The sequence below is a fragment of the Martes martes genome, assembly GCF_963455335.1.
Source record: "Martes martes genome assembly, chromosome: 14".
Classification (NCBI taxonomy): Eukaryota; Metazoa; Chordata; class Mammalia; order Carnivora; family Mustelidae; genus Martes; species Martes martes.
In genome coordinates this window covers 34,004,654-34,024,835 of record NC_137902.1, presented here as the reverse complement: position 1 = coordinate 34,024,835, position 20,182 = coordinate 34,004,654, and the positions used below count along the sequence as shown (strand labels likewise).

Sequence of the window (20,182 nt, the reverse complement as noted above, 5' to 3'; positions counted from 1 at the left end):
GGAAATGGTCCATTCATTCTTCTGCATGTGGCTGTCCAGTTTTCCCAACACCATTTGTTGAAGGGACTGTCTTTTTTTCATTGGATATTCTTTCCTGCTTTGTTGAAGATTAGTTGACCATAGAGTTGAGGATCCATTTCTGGGCTCTCTATTTTGTTCCATTGATCTATGTGTGTGTTTTTTGCCAGTATCTTACTGTCTTGATGATTACAGCTTTGTAATAGAGCTTGAAGTCCAGAATTGTGATACCACCAGCTTTGGTTTTCTTTTTCAACATTCCTCTGGCTATTTGGGGTATTTCCATACAAATTTTAGGATTATTTGTTCCATTTCTTTGAAAAAAGTTGATGGTATTTTTATATGGATTGCATTAAATATGTAGATTGCTCTAGGCAGCATAGACGTTTTCACAATATTTGTTCTTCCAATCCATGAGCATGAAACTTTTTCCATTTCTTTGTGTCTTCCTCAGTTTCTTTCATGAGTATTCTATAGTTGTCTGAATACAGATTCTTTGCCTCCTTGGTGAGATTTATTCCTAGATATCTTATGGTTTTGGGTGCAATTGTAAATGGTATCTGCTCCTTAGTTTCTCTTTCTTCTGTCTTGTTGTTGATATACAGAAATGCAACTATTTCTGTGCATTGATTTTATATCCTGACACTTTACTGGATTCCTGTATGAGTTCTAGCAGTTTTGGGGTGGAGTCTTCTGGGTTTTCAACATAAAGTGTCATATCATCTGCAAAGGGTGAGAGCTTCACTTCTTTGCAGATTCGGATGCCTTTTATTTCTTTTTGTTGTCTGATTGCTAGGACTTCCAGTACTATGTTGAATAGCAGTGGTGATAGTGGACATCCCTGCCATGTTCCTGACCTTAGGGGAAAAGCTCTCAGTTTTACCCCATTGAGAATGATATTTGCTGTGGGTTTTTCATAGAAGGCTTTTAGGATATTGAGGTATGTTCAGAATGGTTTGATAACTATCTAACTGAATTCCTGGGACCAGACAGAATTTAGGATTCCTACTCCTCTGCCATCTTACTCCTCCTCCTAAATAACTAACTTTTAATATTTCTTCACTATTTTCCAGTTTGGATTATTATATATTTTTTTCAATAACATAATCTATTATTTATATTCAGATTTCCCCATTTACCCCCCAGATGTGTTATATCTTCATTTCCTTCTTAAAACATTGGTAAATATGTACTTTTTTGTCCCTTTAATCTAGCACAGTTTTCCTGCTTCTGGTTTTCATGAAAGGGTCCAGGTCAGCTGTCTTGTCGATGAGGACAGTTTGGATTTATTTAATTATTTTCTCATGATTAGATTCAGATGAACTGTTTTTGGTATGAGTATGACTTAAGTGATATTGTGTACCCCTCACTGTATAAAATCAGAAGGCATATACTGTTAAATTGTCTCTAGGTTAAGCTAAATTTGATCATTTGGTTAAGAAGTTGTCTACAAATCGAAGAAGTACCTTTTCCTCTTTGCAATTACTAAGTAATCTATGGGGTGATGTTTTGAGTCCTATTTCCTTAACAACTTTTCTCCCATTGGTTTTAGGATTCTCGCTTTAGATTTTACATTTCTTTTTATTTTTAAGTAATCTCCATACCCAATGTGGGGCTCAGTCTCATAACCCCAATATCTAGAGTCACATGCTTCTCTGACTGAGCCAGCCAGGTGCCCCTCTTGCTTTAATCGGTTATTATATTGGGGTTACAAAATGGTGATGTTTATAATTCTGTCATTCTTTTGACATTTATTAGGTGTCTTTATTAATATAAAGAAGAGCTTTTCTTTTTTTTTTAAATCTCTTCCTTTTTATTTCCCTTTTCTTTTTATCTTCCTTTTCTGATTATCACTATAGACTCAATGGATTTTTTCTTTAAATAAGTGTGTTATAATAATATAAAATATATAATACATAATAATAAATACAAGGTCATTTTCATTATTCTTTTTGGTGCTCAAATTGTACCACATTTGGCTAGGGGAATTCCCTCAAGCCAATTTCTGTGTCTTCATTTATCCCTGAGTACTTTCTTGGTTAACACACAATATTATGTTCCACACTCACAGTGTACTTTTCTTGTCCTAGACCTAGAAATAGCCATTTTCCAAGGTACCCTGGTTCCTTTTAGTAATCGTATTTAGAAACAGATCTGCTTGCTAGGTGGACTTATTAATAACCCCTGCCCCAGACACATACCTCTTTCAGCCTCTCTAGTTGTCTAGGGTTGCAGTTGAGAAGTTTGAAGCCATTCTGATTTCTCTTAATTTGTGACCTACCTTTTTTCTCTTTTAGAATCTTCCCTTGTGTGGTCTGTAGTTTCCTGATGGTGTGCTTTGATATGGGCCTGTTTACTTCCATTGTGTGGTACTTGGTGAACCTGTCTGGAATTTAATCTGGAAACTGTTCTTTGATCTGATCAATGTCTTTAAGATCTAGGAAATTTTCTTGAATTATTTATTTCTGTTTTCTTAATTCCAGGACAGATAGTGATATTTAATCTTCTAGATTGGTCCTCTGATTTTCTTTTCTCTTTTAACATTTTTTATTTCTTTGACTTCTTGCTCTGCTTCTAGGATATTTCTTTATTTTTATCTTCCAAAAAGTAATGCTGATTTTCTTTCATTTCTGCTCTCCAATTTTTAATGTCTAAGAAATTTTTGATCACCATATATTTCTTTTCCTTTGTTTTCTTTTTCTTTCTTTCTTTCTTTCTTTTTTTAAGGTAAGCTGTTCTTGATTTACTGTTAACAGTATTTTGTCTTAACTTCTGCGAGATTTTAGATGTATGTATTTACATATCTCCTTGCATATAGTTTGTTTCCACCAAGTTTTTTTCCCCTCAGTTTTTGTTTTTTTTTTGTTTTAATCTCTGACTTTGTTGGTAGGGGTGTTTCTCAGATGTCAGGTGATTCCTTGGTTGACTCCTCATATTTAAGTGTAGTGGACATAAGGCACTGATTGGAAGCTCTAGGTATGTGGGTAGAATTTGTTAATTGTGAATTTCACAGTGAGGTTATCTAGCTGGGCTGTTCAGTTGGTGAGCCTTTGGTGTTAATATCTGGAGTTATTTCTTCTGGGGCTGCTCCAGATATTAGTCAGGAGACTTTTCCTCTCTCCTGTCTGGAGGGTAGAGATCTGACTGCCAACATTCTGGGATCTGAGTTGGGGAAGAGAGCATTTAGTATATTTAGCTCTACTAATCCTCTTGTTTTCTGATCAGTAATATTGCCTTCAACCTTGGGTGGTCTCCTCACTCTATTCAGAGATTATCTGTTGTAGTCTCTTTAGTATTTTGCCAAAATGGGGAATGATTGTTGCTCAGATGACTGGAGTGGAGTTTGCTGCTTAAATAGATTATCAACCAATATTCCTTACTTTAGCCCTCCATTCACTCCCAGCTCTGTAAGTAGTGGGATTCCTATCAATTCTTGACATTTTGGATATTCTAGAGAATAAATAAGTTTATCCTTGGTTTCTCAATTATTGGCTTAGAATTCAGTTTTCTCAGATGTGATGAAGTTTTTTTTTTTTTTTTACCCACATGTCCGGTAGGCTTTCAACATTGTAAAATTTTACCATTCCTTCTTCTCCTTTTCTCTTCACTGTGTAGACTTAAACTTTTTTTTTATTTTTTTTAAAGATTTTTATTTATTTATTTGACAGAGATCACAAGTAGGCAGAGAGGCAGGCAGAGAGAGAGAGAGGGAAGCAGGCTCCCCGCTGAGCAGAGAGCCCGATGTGGGACTCGATCCCAGGATCCTGAGATCATGACCTGAGCCGAAGGCAGCGGCTTAACCCACTGAGCCACCTAGGCGCCCCTAGACTTAAACTTTTAAAGAAAAATCTGTTATTTTATTGTTTCAAGGAGTCAAGGTTAAAAAGCATGTATTTAGGCTGCCATCACACTAAATATTTAGGACCCCCCTCTGGTGCTCTGCCATATTTTTGTTCAGTTAAATATTCATATGGGATAATAAAATAGAGGACATGAGCAGATGTTATTCCTGGTTATCATTAGAGGTTGCAAATTAGCAACCTGCAGAGTCAAACTGGCCTACAACTATGTTTGGTTTGACTTGTAAAATGTAAAAAAAAAAAAAAAAAAAAAGTGTTTTTTGTTAGTTGATATCACTTCATATTTGTTAAAATATCTGGATTTATATTCTGCTGACTCCCAAATCTGAATCTCAAATCTCAAGCTTGGTTTTGACATCTCTGATTCATGGTGAATCTTTTCACATGGATATTCCACTACTATCTCAAGTTCAGCAAGTCTGAAACAGGCTTAAAATCTTTGCTTATTTTTGAATTGGGTCCTTTTCTATGAAATGTGCTGCAAAATATTTACTCTGTGGTATAGTTTTTTATTTTTAAGTTATTTACTTAGCAACTTTTTAGACCCAAATACACAAATCATAAGTCTGTAGATCCATGAATTTTAAAAAAGTGAATACACCTTTATAACCACCAAGATCAAGATTTGAACATTATTTGTATCCCAAAAGCTTTTCTCATCCATTCTCTTCTGGTCATTACTACCCAAACAAGATGGAGAACATTTCCATCACCCTTTTATGCCCCTTCTCAATCCATTCCTCTTTCCCTCCACAGATAACTATATTCTGATTTCTATCACATGTTCTCAGAATTGATGTAAATGGAATTATAGAATATATTTATTTTTCTTGTCTAGTATCTCTCACTTCAAATGTTTTGAGATTCATCTATGTTATTGCAAATACCAATTATTTGTTTCTTTTCATTGCTGTGTAGTATTAAGTTCTAAGAAGTTTTTTTATCTGTTTATCAGTTGGTGGGTATTTGGGTTGTTTTCAGTTTGGGCGTATAATGAATCAGGCTGTCATAAAATTAGTGGACAAGCCTTTCTGTAGGCAGATGTTTATATATCTCTTTAATATATGTGTAGGAGTAGACTTTGCTGGGTTATATTGTAAACGTAGGCTATCTTTTATAAGGAGCCATTAAATAGTTTCCCAAAATGGTTGTACCATTTTATACTCTCATTGACAATGAGAATTTTAGATACTGCGCATCCTTGCCAACATACAGTATTGTCCATCTGCTCTAGTTGAACCGTTTTGGTACATACAAAATGGTGGTTCCAATTTGCATTTCTCTGGTGACTGACGTTGAGTGCCTTTTCATTTGCTATTTTGTCATTTGTGCATTTTCTTTTGTAAAATGTCTGCTCAATAATTTTAGGTTTAGAGACACATTGAGCAGAAAGTGCAGAGTTCCCATATACCTTCCTCTCGACACAGTTTCTTGCATGAGTGTCGTATATTTCTTACAATTCATGAATCAATATTGACGTGTTGTTAACTCCAGAGTTTACAATAGGGTTCACTCTTTTGTATTATACCGTATAGAGGGTTTTAACAAATGCATAATGTCATATCTACCATGACGGCATCATACAGTGTAGCTTCCTGAAAAATCTCTTGTGCTTCATCTCTTTCTTCATCCCTTCATCTCTTCATCTCATCCCTTCATCTCATCCTTCATCCCTCCCCACAACCACTGCCAATCACTGACCTTTTTACTGTTTCTATAATTCTGCCTTTTTCAGAATGTTCTATAGTTGGGATCATACAGTATATGTCATACTCAGACTAGCTTTGTTCACTTAGCAATATGCATTAAAGATTCCTCCATATCTTTTTGTGGCTTGATAGGTCATTTCTTTTTATGGATAAATGATATTGCATTATATGGTTGTACCACAGTTTATTTATCCATTCACCTGTTGAAGGACATCTTGGTTGGTTCTGACTTCTGGCAATTATGAATAATGCAGCTATAAACATTTGTGTGCAGGTTTTTGTGTGGAATAACTTTTTAATTCATTTAGAAAAGTGCCTAGTGATACAGTTGCTAGATCATACAGAAAGACTATATTTAACTTTTTAAAAAGATTTTATTTATTTATTTATCAGAGAGAATAGCACAAGCAGGGGGAGTGGAAGGCAGAGGAAGATGCAGGCTCCCTGCTGAACAAGGAGCCCAATGCAGGACTTGATCCCAGAACCCAGGGATCATGACCCGAGGTGAAGGCAAACCCTTAACCAACTGAGCCACCCAGGTGTCCCTGGAGGGACTATGTTTAGCTTTATAAGAAGCAGGCAAATTGTCTTCCAAAGTGGCTTTACTATTTTACACTGTCAGCAATAATAATGAATGAAAGTACTGTTGCTCCACACCCTCACCAGGATTTGGTATTGTCAGCATTTTGGATTTTAGCCATTCTAATAGATGTAGGTAATATCTCATTTTAATTTTGTAGTTCCCTATTGGCATGTGATGTTGAGCATTTTTTCATATGCTTATTTGCTATCTGTGTATCTTTTTTGGTGAGTTATCTCCAGATCTTTTGTATGCTTTTAAATTTGGTTGGTGGTGTTCTTACTGTTGACTTTTAAGTATTTTTTGTATAGTTTATATATTAGTTCTTTATCAGATATATGTTTTGAAAATATCTTCTTCCATTCTGTGGCTAGTCCTTTCATTCTCTTACCAGTATCTTTTTAGAACAGAAGATTATTAATTTTAATGAAGTCCAGCTTACTAGTTTTTTTCCATAGATCATGTTTTGGTGGTGTTTCTGAAAACTCATTGCCAAACCCAGGGTCACTTAGATTTTCTCCAATGTTAATTTCTAGAGTTTTGTGTTTTACATTTGTGTCTGTGATCTATTATGAGTTAATTTTTGTGAAACCATTCATGAGCATGGAATATCTCTGCATTTATTTAGATTTTCCTTGATTTCTTTCATCAGTTTTGTGGTTTTCTTCATATAGATCTTATATGTATGTGGTTAGATTTATACATAATTCATTTATTGGTGCTAAAGTAAGTGTTATTGTGTTTTTAATTTCAAATCCCAGTTCCTTGCTGGTTTACTGAAGGGCAATTGACTTCGGTATGTTAACCTGGTACTCTTCAACCTTGATATAATCAGTTACTATTCTGGGAATTTTTTTATAGATTCTTTGAGATTTTCTACATAGACAATCATGTCATCTGCAGAGAAGCCTTTTCTTTCTTTCTTCCCAGTATGATTACCTTTTATTTCTTTTTCTTGTCTTACTGGGTTAGCAATGAATATCAGTATGATGATTAAATTGGAGTGATGAGGAGGAACATCCTTGCCTGTTTCTGATCTCATGGGAAAAAACATTGTGTTTTTCACCATTAAGTTTGATATTAGTTTTGTATTTTTATTCTTTCAAATTTGTTAAGATGTGTTTTATAGCCCAGAATATGGTCTATATTGGTGAATGTTTTATGTGAGCTTGAAAAGAATACGTAGTCTGTTGTTGGATGAAGTATTCTCTAAATGTCAGTTAAATCCAGTTGATTGATGTCGCTCTTTAGTTCAACAGTATTCTTTTTTTTTTTTTTTTAAGATTTTATTTATTTATTTGACAGACAGAGATCACAAGTAGGCAGAGAGGCAGGCAGAGAGAGAAGGAAGCAGACTCCCTGCTGAGCAGAGAGCCCGATGCGGGGTTCGATCCCAGGACCCTGGGATCATGACCTGAGCCGAAGGCAGACGCTTAACACACTGAGCCACCCAGGCGCCCCCATCCCCTCAACAGTATTCTTAACTGAATATCTTGTCTGCTGGATCTGTTAATTACTCTTAGAGGAGGTTTTTTTTTTTAATAAAGATTTTATTTATTTATTTGACACAGAAAGAGAGCACAAGTAGGCAGAGAGGCAGGCAGAGAGAGAGGGGGGAAGCAGGCTCCCTGCTGAGCAGAGAGCCGGATGCGGGGCTCAATCCCAGGACCTGATATCATGACCTGGACTGAAGGCAGAGGCTTAACCCACTGAGTCACCCAGGCGCCCCTGTTAAAGGAGTTTTAAGTCTTCAGCTATGTTAGTGAATTTGTCTGTTTTCCTTGCTTTTGTATCAATTTTTGCCTCACATATTTTGACACTCTGTTATTAGTCATATATACTTTAAGGATTGTTATATCTTTTTAGACATAAATAATTTTATCATTATGTAGTGCTTTTCTTTATCTCTCATAACTTTCCTTGCTCTGAAGTCTGCTTTATCTGAAATTAATATAGCTACTCCAGCTTTCTTTTGATTAGTGTTATCATAGTATATCCATCCCTTAGCTTTTATTATCTCTGTTTTTATGTTTAAAGTTTTCCTTTTATACAACATATAGTTGGGTCTTGTATGTGTTCTCTACCCAGAATCATAGAACTTCCATAAGAAAATGTAGAAAGATATTTTCACATTACCTGGGGTAAGCAAAGATGTTTTTAGAAGGATCACAAAAAGCTACTATACAGAATTGGAAATTGGACTTCAAATAAAAAATTTTGTTAATCAAAATACACCTTAAAGATGGGGTGCCTGGGTGGCTCAGTGGGTTGAAGCCTCTGCATTCAGCCCAGGTCACGATCCCAGGGCCCTGGGATTGAGCCCCGCATCGGGCTCTCTGCTCAGTGGGGAGCCTGTTTCCTCCTCTCTGTCTGCCTGCCTCTCTGCCTGCTTGTGATCTCTGTCTGCTATATAAATAAATAAAATCTTTTAAAAAATATATACCTTAAAGAAAATTGATAGGCAAGCCACAAACTAGGAGAAAAATTTGCAAGATTTTTTTTTTTTTTTGGACAGGACTCATAACCACAATATATAAAGAGCTTTTATAAATTAATTAAAAGGAAAAAAAAGAATAAAAATTAGGAACTTACAGTTTCTGGACTCATATGTAAAGAGCTTTGAAGGAAGAAATCACTCCTGTCTTTACAACAAGAAGAGAACAAATCAAACTGAAAATAAAAAAACCTTTTTAAAAAAAAGATTTCATTTGTCAGAGAGAAAGAGAGAGCACAGCAGATGGAGCAGCAGGCAGAGGGAGAAGCAATCTCCCTGCTGAGAAAGGAGCCTGATGTGGGACTTGATGCCAGGACCCGGGATCATGACCTGAGCCACAGGCAGATGCTTAACCGACTGAGAGTAACCCAGGTGTCCCTAAAAAACCTTTTTTTTTAAGATCCATTGGAGAAACGAGGTCATAGGGCAATCTACTGCCCCTGGAATTGGAGAGACGGGCAAATAGAGACTATCACAGTTTACTGAGAGCAGAAGCCACTGCTAGACGTTGGTTGGAACACTTAAAGGTGATTGAGCATACTGGCTGCAGAAATAAATATTTCTAGGGGTCCAGGAAGTCTACCACTGTTTCATGAATTTTAGCTTCAGGAGTCCTACCAGATTCTCAGAGTCAGAATCACAGAAAAATACTAACAGAAAAAGAAAAAAGTAACCAGTTTGAAATAAGCCCAGAGTGCTATATTCTTAGCAAGGCTGGCTGGCAAAATTTTGATATGAATATCATTACTTTAACAGATGTTGAGCTATTAAGACTATTTCTTCTTGAGTCAATTTTCATATCTTATGTTTTGTCAAGGACTTTGACCACTTTATCTGAGTTGTTGAATTTTTTGGCATAAACTTATTTATAATATTGTCCTGTCATCCTTTTAATGTCTGTAGGATCTGTAGTAATGTTCTTCTTTGTCACTCCCAATATTAGTAATTTGTGGTTTTATTCCCTTGAGTTATATGATAGGAGGGTTACAATTTTATGGATATTTTCAACGATCTAATATTTCAGTTTGTTTATTCTTTGATTTCTATTTTTATTTTTATTATTTCCATTGTTACACATGTGGTTTAATTTGTTCTTTTTCTGTTTTCATACAGTAGAAATTTAGGACAGTGATTTTATGCCTCTCTTTTTAAATTTTCAATCATTTATTGTAATGATTTGAACAGTAAATATGCTGTGAAATAAGTGATTTTAATTTAAAATGACTATAATTTCACCCCACAATGAATGTAATTTCCTAGACATCAGTGTATCAATGTAAAGAACAAACACACAAACAAATGCTGTAATGAAACTCAACTTCTATGGGAACATTTTCTCTAGTATAGGAAAATCAGTATGTTTTTAAAAGTTTAAGATGTACTCAAATACTATATATATCATGATTGACTCTGAAATGACAAAAATAATATATATATTTTTTAAGCTTTTAAAAAATTTATTAATTTATTTAAGTAATCCTTACCCCCAACATGGGGCTTGAATTTATAACCCCGAGACCAGGAGTCACATGCTGTTCCAACTGAGCCAGCCATATGCCTTTCTTCTTTATTACAAAAATTTAAAGTTACATGTTTTCTTCTGAGAACTACTTTAGGTGCAGTTTTGAAATGTTTTTATGATCTTTTAGTTTATAATATTTTCTTTAAAAAGACAAAAACAAAAAATATTTTCTTTTTTTTCAAAGATTTTATTTCTTTATTTGAGAGAAAGAAAGAGTGCAAGAATGGGGAGAGGAGCAGAGAGAGGGACAAGCAAACTCTGCACTGAGCTCAGAGCCTGATGTGGGGCTCAATCCCATGCTCTGAGATCATGACCTGAGCCAAAATCAAGAGTCAGATGCTTAACTAACTGAGCTACCTGGGCTCTCCTTATTTTCCTTTTTTTAAGCCTTTGGTTTAGTGTATTTAATTTTAAATATTTGGGGGACTTTTAGGATGTATTATGATCTTTATTATTAATTTCTAGTTTGATGCTCTTGGGTGAGTGAACATACTTTGTATGATTTCAAACCTTTGACATTTATTGAGAATTGTTTAGTGACCCAGCACATCATCTATCTTGGTGACTATTTCATGTATACTTGAAGAGACTGCGTATTTTGCAGTGGTGGCTTTAGTGTTCTAGAAATACCAGTTAGGTCATGTTAGTGTTAGAGCAGTTCAGATATTCTTTTTCCTTCATGTTTTTTGTTGGCCCATTCTATCAGGGTTAAGAGAGGGCTGTTAAGTATTCTACTACTGTGGTTTGTCTACTTTCCTGTTCTTTAAATTTTCTTTTATATATTTCAAAGCTCTGTTACTAGATGCATTCATATTTATGATTATTTTATGTCCTTACTTTGTGTCATATGAAATGTTTTTCTTTATCTTTGGTAATATTCTGTGTCCTGAATTCCACTTTGCCTGGTGTTGATGTAGTCATTTTAGTTATTCCAGCATGCTTATACTAGATGTTTCAGGGTCTACCTTTGACATCCTTTTCCTTTTAACCTTACTCTTTATATTTAAAGTGTGTTTCTTATGAACAGTGTATAGTTGGGTCTTACTTTTTTTCATCCAGTGGGCAATCTCTATTCTACTTTGCAAATGGCATTTTAGACCATTTTTTTTTAACTTTTAAAAAGATTTATTTACTTATTTTAGAGAGAGAGAGTGGGGAACGGGCAGAGAGAGAAAGGGAGAGAGAAAATCACACGCAGACTCCTTACTGAGCACAGAGCTCACGTGGGGCGCACTCCCATGAATCTCAGATCATGACCTGAGCTGAAACCAGGAGCCGGATGCCCAACCAACTGAGTCACCCAGGCACCCCTAAAGCATTTATATTTGTGTAATTATTATTATGGTTGACTTTTCAATTAATTATCTTCTATTTGTCTGATGTATTTCTTTCTCTTCTTCCTTTTCATGACTGAGGTTTTGTTTTAGTGTGTTTATTTATCTCTAACTCTGTTCACATACTAGGTATACATCTTTGTTTAACCTTTTAGAGCACAATATGCATGCTTAACTCCCCACAGTTGACTTTCAGATAATGTTGTTATACTTCATCAACAATATAAGAAACTTAGAACAGTTGTACTTATTCCCATCCTGTTTGTTGTGTTTTTGTTTTAATATAATTTACTTGTAATACACACACATAATTAAAACAAATTCTTTTATACTTACTCACTTAATCTTTCTGTTAGGATTTTTTCCTTTTTGCAGATCCAGGGTTCTAAGTGACATAATTGCCTTTAACATGATAAATTTTGTTTCGTATTTATTATAGTACACATCTGCCTGCTAAAGAAAATTTTCTTGCTTTATCTATCTGGAAGTGTGTTTATTTTGCTTCTGTTTCTGAACAATAGCTTGTATCAGTATGGAATTCTTGGTTTTCAGAGGGTCCCTCCCCCCCAACAATTTAAATATTGTGTTTTTTTCATTTTCTGCTCTCCATTGTTTCTATTTAGAAGTTCAGCTATCATTCTCTTTGGTATTACAAGGTTCACAATTTGGTCTTTTTTCCTCTCGTCTCCATATATTTTGTTTTTAGGAGTTCGATTGTGATGTGGTTAGGTGTGGTTTTCTTTGTAGTTATATTGCTTGGGGGGGTTTGTTTAGCTTATTCTGAATCTGGGGGTTGATAACGTTCATCAGTTTTGAAAATTTCAGGGCTCTTATCTCTTCAAATATTTCTCCACTGTTATTTTCTCTCTTTCCTTTCTTTTGGGAATTCCAGTTACATGTATGTTAGATCATTTAACGTTGTCCGTAATTTCTAAGAACTCCTCCTTTTCTCTCTTTTCTTTTTTTGTTTCATGTTGGATAATTTTTTGTACCTATCTTAAACTTTACTGAACCTGTTTCTTTTGATCTCAGACACTGTTTCTCCTATCTTTATTCTTTGTATGTTTGTGTGTGTTTTAGTTTGCAAAATGTCTGTTCAAGTTGTCTTGAACATAGATAATGAACATAGAACAATGACTCATAGATCATTTTTTCTTCTGCATCTAGTCTGCTCTTAAGCCCATTGAATGAATTCTTTATTCTGATATTTTGTCTTATTTTCAGTTTTTTCATTTGGTTCTTTGTTGTAATTTGTTTTTCCACTAAAATTTCCTATCACTTCATGCATATTAACTTTTCTTTCTTCCTAGAGCCTGTAACATTTATAATAGTTAAAGTTTTCATTTGTTAATTCCAAGATCTAGGCAAGTGTATATATGCCTCCACTGACTTTTTCTTTTACTTTTTGATCACATTTTTCTGCTTATTTAAGTATCTTGTAATTTTTTCTTACATGCAGGACATTGTGTTTAGAATAGTAGAGACTGAGGTAACCACTTCTATGAGTTCAAACTTTGGTGAATTGGAAATGCTCGAGGGAAGGCAAATCAAGTAAGATCAGTGACATTATTTGTTCTTTTTTGTTTTAAAGATTTTATTTATTTATTTGAGAGAGAGAGAGCAAGAGAGAAACAGCATCAGAAGGGGGAGGATCAGAGGGAGAAGCAGGCTCCCTGGTGAGCCAGGAGCCTGACGCAGGACTAGATCCCAGAACTCTGGGATCATGACCTGAGCCGAAGACAGTAGCTTAACCAACTGAGCCACCCAGGCGCCCCTTGTCAGTGACATTATTTGTATCCTGTGGGTCAGAGAACCATTAGAGTATTCAAATATTTTCCATTTAGAGGTGACACAATTTTTTTTGAAATGTCTCATATTTGTAAAGGCAGACATCTTTGTAGAGGTTTTGATATAGGGGGAAATCTGGTCTTATTTATAAAAAAGAAAAAATCAGAGACTTAAAATTATAATTATGAGAACATTATCACATTTTTACAGTTGACTTATGAGTAAGGTATTAATCTGTTTTAGAATAATTTTAGTTAAAGATAGTTTCCATATGTTTTTAAATAAGATACAAGCATACAGACCTGGAAATGTAGATATATGACTGGATGTAACTGGGGCCATATTGAGGTCATTATTATATGGTAGTATCAGATGATGCTTTTTATTTGTCCCTTTATAGTTTTGTATTTTTCCGGTGGTTATGGATTACTGTTAAAATTTTTTAAAAACAGCATCAGGGGTGCCTTGGTGGCTCATTCGTTAAGTGTCTGCCTTCGGTTCAGGTCATGTTTTCAGGGTCCTGGAATAGAGCCCCACGTCAGGCTCCCTGCTCAGCAGGAAGCCTGCTTCTCCCTCTCCCACTCCCCCTAATTGTGTTCCCTCTCTCGTTGTGTCTGTGTCTGTCAAATAAATAAAATAAAATCTTTAGAAAAAATAAAAAATAGCATCATATACCAAAAGAGAATGGCAGTCTGTTGTGGAAATTTTGCTTGCATTTAGGAATATAAAGCTTAGGGGATTTGTGGCTGAATTTTAGAAGTATTCAGGGTCTGGTCTCTGGTTTCTGGTCTCTGCCTAAGAATATAGCCTTGCTGTGTGTGTGTGTGTGTTAGCTTGGGTTTCCCAGAAAGCAAAGCCTGAGGTATATTTTACTACTTTTTTTTTTTTTTTTTTTTTTTTTTAGTTATTTATTGGACAGACAGAGATCACAAGTAGGCAGAGAGACAGGCAGAGAGAGAGAGAGGAGGAAACAGGCTCCCTGCTGAGCAGAGAGCCCTATGTGGGGCTCGATCCCAGGACCCTGGGATCACGACCCGAGCCGAAGGCAGAGGCTCTAACCCACTGAGCCACCCAGGTGCCCCACTACTTTTTTTGGAGTACAATCCTAAGGAAGCTGAGAAGCAGAGTTGAGTGAAAGGGAAACGAGTTAGTGAACTTGGGAGAGCAAGGTTGAGTTATTGAGTTAGCCAATGATGCTTAATGTTGATCAATTTCGAAGAACTTCTGGGAGTTCTGTATATTATTGTACATTCAGCACATTTCATCCAGGAGGAGGAAAGGGGAATTTATCTTTGGTCTCCGTTTCTCATTAGTTAAGGATTCAGCCCACTGGCATTAACTGCTTACATTTCTGCGTTGTGCTGTGAAGGCTTCATAGTTTAGTGACATCCCTCCTGGGATGGGAGGTGAGAGGTATAGAAGCATGAAGGAAGGCACAGTTGTGTTATGAAGTCGTTTGATTGTGTCTGGTGTTGCAAAAACTTGTGGTAATACTTTTATTTAACCTCTATCACTTACAACTTCAAATACATTACAGGCATTACCATGAATTTTCACAAGGCCTACCTGTTGTGGAGATAATACTTTTGAAGTATACGTAATTCACATCAAATCAGGAAATAAGGCAGGATCCAACAGTATACTTTGACTGTTGACTGACCTATTATATATAAAATGTTATTTTACTCAGAAAAGATATTATTTATCATTTTACTTCATTGAAATTTATAATATCTTGGGTATTATCAAAATTATTGTAATGACATCTGCCCACCCATGTTATCACCTAAATATGTTCATTTCTGACAAAATGTATATTTTGTTTATAAAAATTCTAATGATTTTAAGTAACCGTGATAAAATTTAGGCATCTAATTTTTAAAATAGTGGTAGATTTTGTGACAGTTTGCAAAATATACCCTATCTTTGGGAATATAGGGTAGAGAATCAGTAAATATCTTTAAATAGCTTTTGAGTCTGCAGTCTTTCAAATTACCTGTGTATTATTTTTTTTTGTTCTCTAGATCATGTCTTTTCTCATTTTTAATATCCATATCAATGGGAAAGTATAAAACATTATTTGATTAATTTAAAAATTCCTCTACCTACTTTCAGTGGATTTTGGTAGTGGATATTATTATAGGAAACTGACAGTTATGGTTTTTCTACCAATTAATTATAGTGTCTTGGCCAAATGTATATTCTTTGTGTTTGAGTTTCTCATCTATAGAGTATTAATAGTAATATCTGCCATACACATCTACCTCATAGAAATGTAGAGAAAATCAAAGTATGTATATGAAAGTACATGTCAATTTCTCTAGGGCATAGGCTATATTTTACTAATTACTGCAATCCATCATGTCATTCAGTATGTATTTATTTTCAATAAATCACTGTGAAAATAAATCACTTTGGATTTTCACTTGGTTTTTTGGATACTTAATATTATTTTTAAGTGCTTTAAATAGTGTAAAATTTTCAAGAAAATATCAAAAAAGTAAAGATTCAATTCAAATTGAAGTAAAAGATGTTTTAATCTTTTACTTCAATTTGAATTGAATCTTTACTTTTTTGATGTGATGGTATGTGGATGGGAGAGATACTATGAAAGCACATTTAAAAAAAACTTCGGAAGTATTATACATATACAAACAAAAGAAAACTTCAGAACTATTATACATATACATTTAAGATACTTGATGACTGAGCACCTCGATGGCTCAGTCGATTAAGTGTCTGTGTTTGGGTCAGGTTGCGATCCTGGAGTCCCAGAAGCGAGCCCCACATTGGGCTCCCTGCTCAGTGGAGGATCTGTTTCTCCCTCTTTCTCTGTCCCCCCCTCCAACTTGTGTGCTCGTGCTCTCTCTCTCTCTAATGAATAAATAAAATCTTTTAAAAAAAAAGAACATGATGACCAATTTAGGTGTTACACTGTTATAGATATAGGTGAAGTGAAATAAGGAAACTGTGTGTTCGTGTAAATCATGAATTTTTCAGTCTGTAAACTTGTTCATGTGGTTTAGATTATGCTTAGTAAATAGAAATAAATGGTAATTTTACTTATTTTAACTGTGTCCTTTTTGATTGAAGTGCTGGACTGATTAATTATTTTAACTTGAAAATAATGTAACAACTTTTTATAGAGTTTTCTTCTTAACTTTTCACAGGTATTATTCTGCTCTAAAAACTATGGAACAATTAGAGAATGTTTTTTTCCCCCGAGTTAGTCAGTACCGGTTTTGTCAGCTAATGATAGAAAATCTTCCTAAACTCCGTGAGGATATTAAAGAAATCTCCATGTCTGATCTCAAAGACTTTTTGGAAAGCATTCGAAAACATTCTGACAAAATAGGTGAAACAGCAATGAAACAGGTGAGATTAAAAAGGAAAATTTTAATTTAATGTTATTCAGTAGTCTAAGTTAGAGAATATATCCAGAATTTACTTGTTTTTAGTTACGTAAAATGCTTATTTTTGTTTAGTTTTATCCTTTTCTTATTTTTCCTGAACTTTGTTCAGAATGGATTTAATCAGCATTTTCTTTTGGTTTGCAGCTATTCCAAGTAAGGTCAATCTAACTTGACTCACCAGCCTATTCGTCTCTTGGGAATCTTCCTGTGAATGTGGTATTCTGTTAACTTGTGCCAGCAGTCAAATTTGTTATAAAATTAGCTGAACCATGGCAGCCACAGAGGCAGATGGGATTCCTTTTATCCTAATGTTCTAAATTGCTCTCTTTAAAAGTATTATCTTTGAATTAACTCCTACAGGTCAATAATAAAAAGAAAAGTGGACAAGATTTGGCAGATATAAAGTTAATGTACCTACCTTTTGAATTAGCCCTTCTTCTCCTAGATAATTCCAATGAGAAATAAAGAAAACATGTCCTTGTGACATTCATACCAGCTTTATTCACAGCTCGCCCCAAACTGGAAACAACCGAAATGGACATCAAAAGGGAATGGATATACAGATTGTGCTATGTAAAAACAATGGAATATTACTTAGCAATAAAAAGGAATGAAATTACTGATATGTATAACAACAAATATTAATCTCCCAGGCATTGTGCTGAGCTATAGAAGCTGGACGCAAAAAAGCACAGATTGTGTTACTCCATTTATATTGCAGTTCTAAAGCAGGTGAAACTAATTAAAGTGAAAAAAATCAGAGCAGTGGTTACCTCTGGGTGGGGCAATTGTCTGGGAAGAGACACAAAGGGGTTTTCTGAGGAGATACAAATGTTCTGTATCCTACTAGTCCAAATTGTACAGTTAAGGTCTGCACATTTCAGTGTATATAAATCTGACCTCAAAGTTGTAAAAAATAATTGGTGTGCATATAGTGTATGGATGTGTGTGAAGTGAGCAGGTAAAGGTACATAGATGAACAAGAATGTATAGATATTAATTATTGAAGGTAGGTGATGAGTACTTGGGGGTTGATTGCATTAATCTGTATTTGAAATTTTCAGTAATAAAAAGTTTTAAAATGATTATAACTTAAAACTTCTGAGTTAGTTAAAACTCCCAATAATCACAGTGTTATAGAAATAAAACAGTGCTCAACCTGCTTTCTAACCCCAAATTTTTTTCTAAAGTATTAGAAACTACTTTAGAGAAGCTTCAGGTAAGGCAGAGTGGGGCAGAGGGAGATGGGCAGGGTAGGACCTGAGCAGAAAGCGACAGAGGGTACTGCAGGCATGACCTTCTCTTCCTTCTCTGGCCAGGGCTTCCTGAGAAAATTTTATTTTAATTTATTTTATCTTATTTTATTTTTTTAAAGATTTTACTCATTTATTTGATAGAGAGAGACACAGCAAGAGAGGGAACACAAGCATGGGGAGTGGGAAGGGGAGAAGCAGCCTTCCCGCCAAGCAGGGAGCCCAATACGAGGCTCCATCCTAGGACCCTGGGATTGTCACCTGAGCTGAGAGCAGACACCCAACTGGCGCCCCTATTTTATTTTCTAATTAAAGAAATATCAGAGTGTGTATCAGAGTGTGTCACAACAAGGAAATTAAAAAATTCAGTATAGGAACTTCCTCCCTACTTTAACTTCTTAAAGAATTATCTATAAATCAGATGATCTCCATTATATTTCTATTAATTGTTTCAGCTTTGCACAGTATTCTATGTCAATTTGTTTAGTAGATTTAAAAATTTATGGAGTAAATTATTTACCTTAAAGAAGTATAGATTTTGAAAATTCTTTATCAGGATCATTTTAATAATAAATGAAAACCATATGTAATAATGTAGGACTTGTACGATAATGTTTTTCTTTTAAAAAAGTTGCTTATTTTTAAAGAATTTCCTGTTAGCTGTTGCTTATCAGTAGGTGGACTGTAGCAGATTCAATCTTCAAGTTATTTTTGATAGTATCTTTCTTTTTTTTAAAGATTTTATTAATTTACTTGAGAGAGAGAGAGACAGATAGTGACAGAGATAGCAAGAGAGAGCACACAAGCAGGGGAGAGACAGAGGGAGATGGAGAAGTAAACTCCTCGAGGAGCAGGGAGACCAACATGGGGCTTGATCTCAGGACCCTGAGATCATGACCTGAGTTGAAGGCAGACACTTAACTGACTGAGCTATCCAGGGGCCCCTGATAGTATCTTTTGTTCAGATTAAATACTTGGTTGATAAAACAATATACTTCTTTGCTGTAAATAAACAGAAGCTACCACAGAGAGCCTAAGCCAAATTTGTTTCCTGTCTTTTCTTTGGAAGCCATTTTCCCTATCACTGGAATGATGGAAAGATGGTTAATTGTGGGCAGGAGCAGTGGAAAAGAAATGGTAGAAGTGTCAGCCAGCAGGTTAGAGTTAGAATTTCAGATTAGTAAGCTGGAAAAGATAAAGACTAAGCTAAGTGTAAGAGAATAAAATTTGAAGCCAGAGTTCAGAAGAATCCAGAGATTCTGAATCTAGAGACTATAATTATCCCAGAAACTACATAGGTTAGGAAAGCCCTAGGAAAGTAGAACAAAAAGAGTGGATATTACCTCACTGTTAAGGTAGAATAATGTGCGGGATTTGATAGCTTTTCTCTGAAGTGATCATCTTTCTCCTCCATTGTTGACACTTCAAGATACTAATAGGACTGATGCATTTTATAATAAAATGAGAATCAGGGGAGCCTCTGATTGTTTTTGTAGCACCTCCCATATCTTCTCGGGATACTAAATCTTTCTGACTGATTGCCTCTGATTAGTGAGTGTTTTTTCTGCACTAGAGAGTTCTGCAACATTATATTTTTGTCTTCAGCATCATAGTGTTTTCAGTACTTTTTCTCCTAAGTCTAGGCAAGGAATGCCATGAAGATAAAGAATGCAATTGCTTGGTAAGGTTTTTTTTTTTAGCACAAGGATGTAAATGGTAGTTTAAAGTTCATGTTCTATTATACAATCTATGTTTCATTGTTAAACTTATCTTCTCTGACTTGTTTTTCATAGACCAGTTTTGGACTTTCTGCATAGCAGTCCACCAGGTCATGGGCCCTGGGATTTGAGGTTTATAAGAATTTCCTGCTGAAAGGGAGTAGACTCTTTCTAGTATACTACCATTATTTTCTTGTAAAAAGAGTTGAGCTCCCTGCCTCTGCAATTTAAACAGAACTTTCATCACAGAAACTTTCCCTAAGCATGTCTTAATTCCATTAACTCATGTCCCATTTGTGGATTTACTTGTTACATATTCTCTTGAATATCCTGTAGGTACATCAAACCTAGCATTTCTAAAAGTAAACTCACTGTCTTCTTACAAAATCTATTTTTCCTATATTTCTTATGTCACAGTAATTCCTCCTACTTTCATAAGCCAGAAACTGGGGAGTTCTTTAGACTTTTCAGGAATATTTATATTCTTTATGTA

General features: G+C 35.0%; 1 protein-coding gene across 2 annotated transcripts in view; it reads left to right on the top strand.

Moving 5' to 3' along the window:
• EXOC6 (exocyst complex component 6) overlaps positions 1-20,182 on the top strand; it is a 216,956-nt gene that overhangs the window by 40,996 nt on the left and 155,778 nt on the right. For both annotated transcript variants that reach the window (XM_080823310.1, XM_080823309.1), the window contains exon 6: positions 16,476-16,680. In XM_080823310.1, coding sequence (XP_080679436.1) covers positions 16,476-16,680 — 205 coding nt within the window. The remainder of the gene's footprint in view (positions 1-16,475; positions 16,681-20,182) is intronic.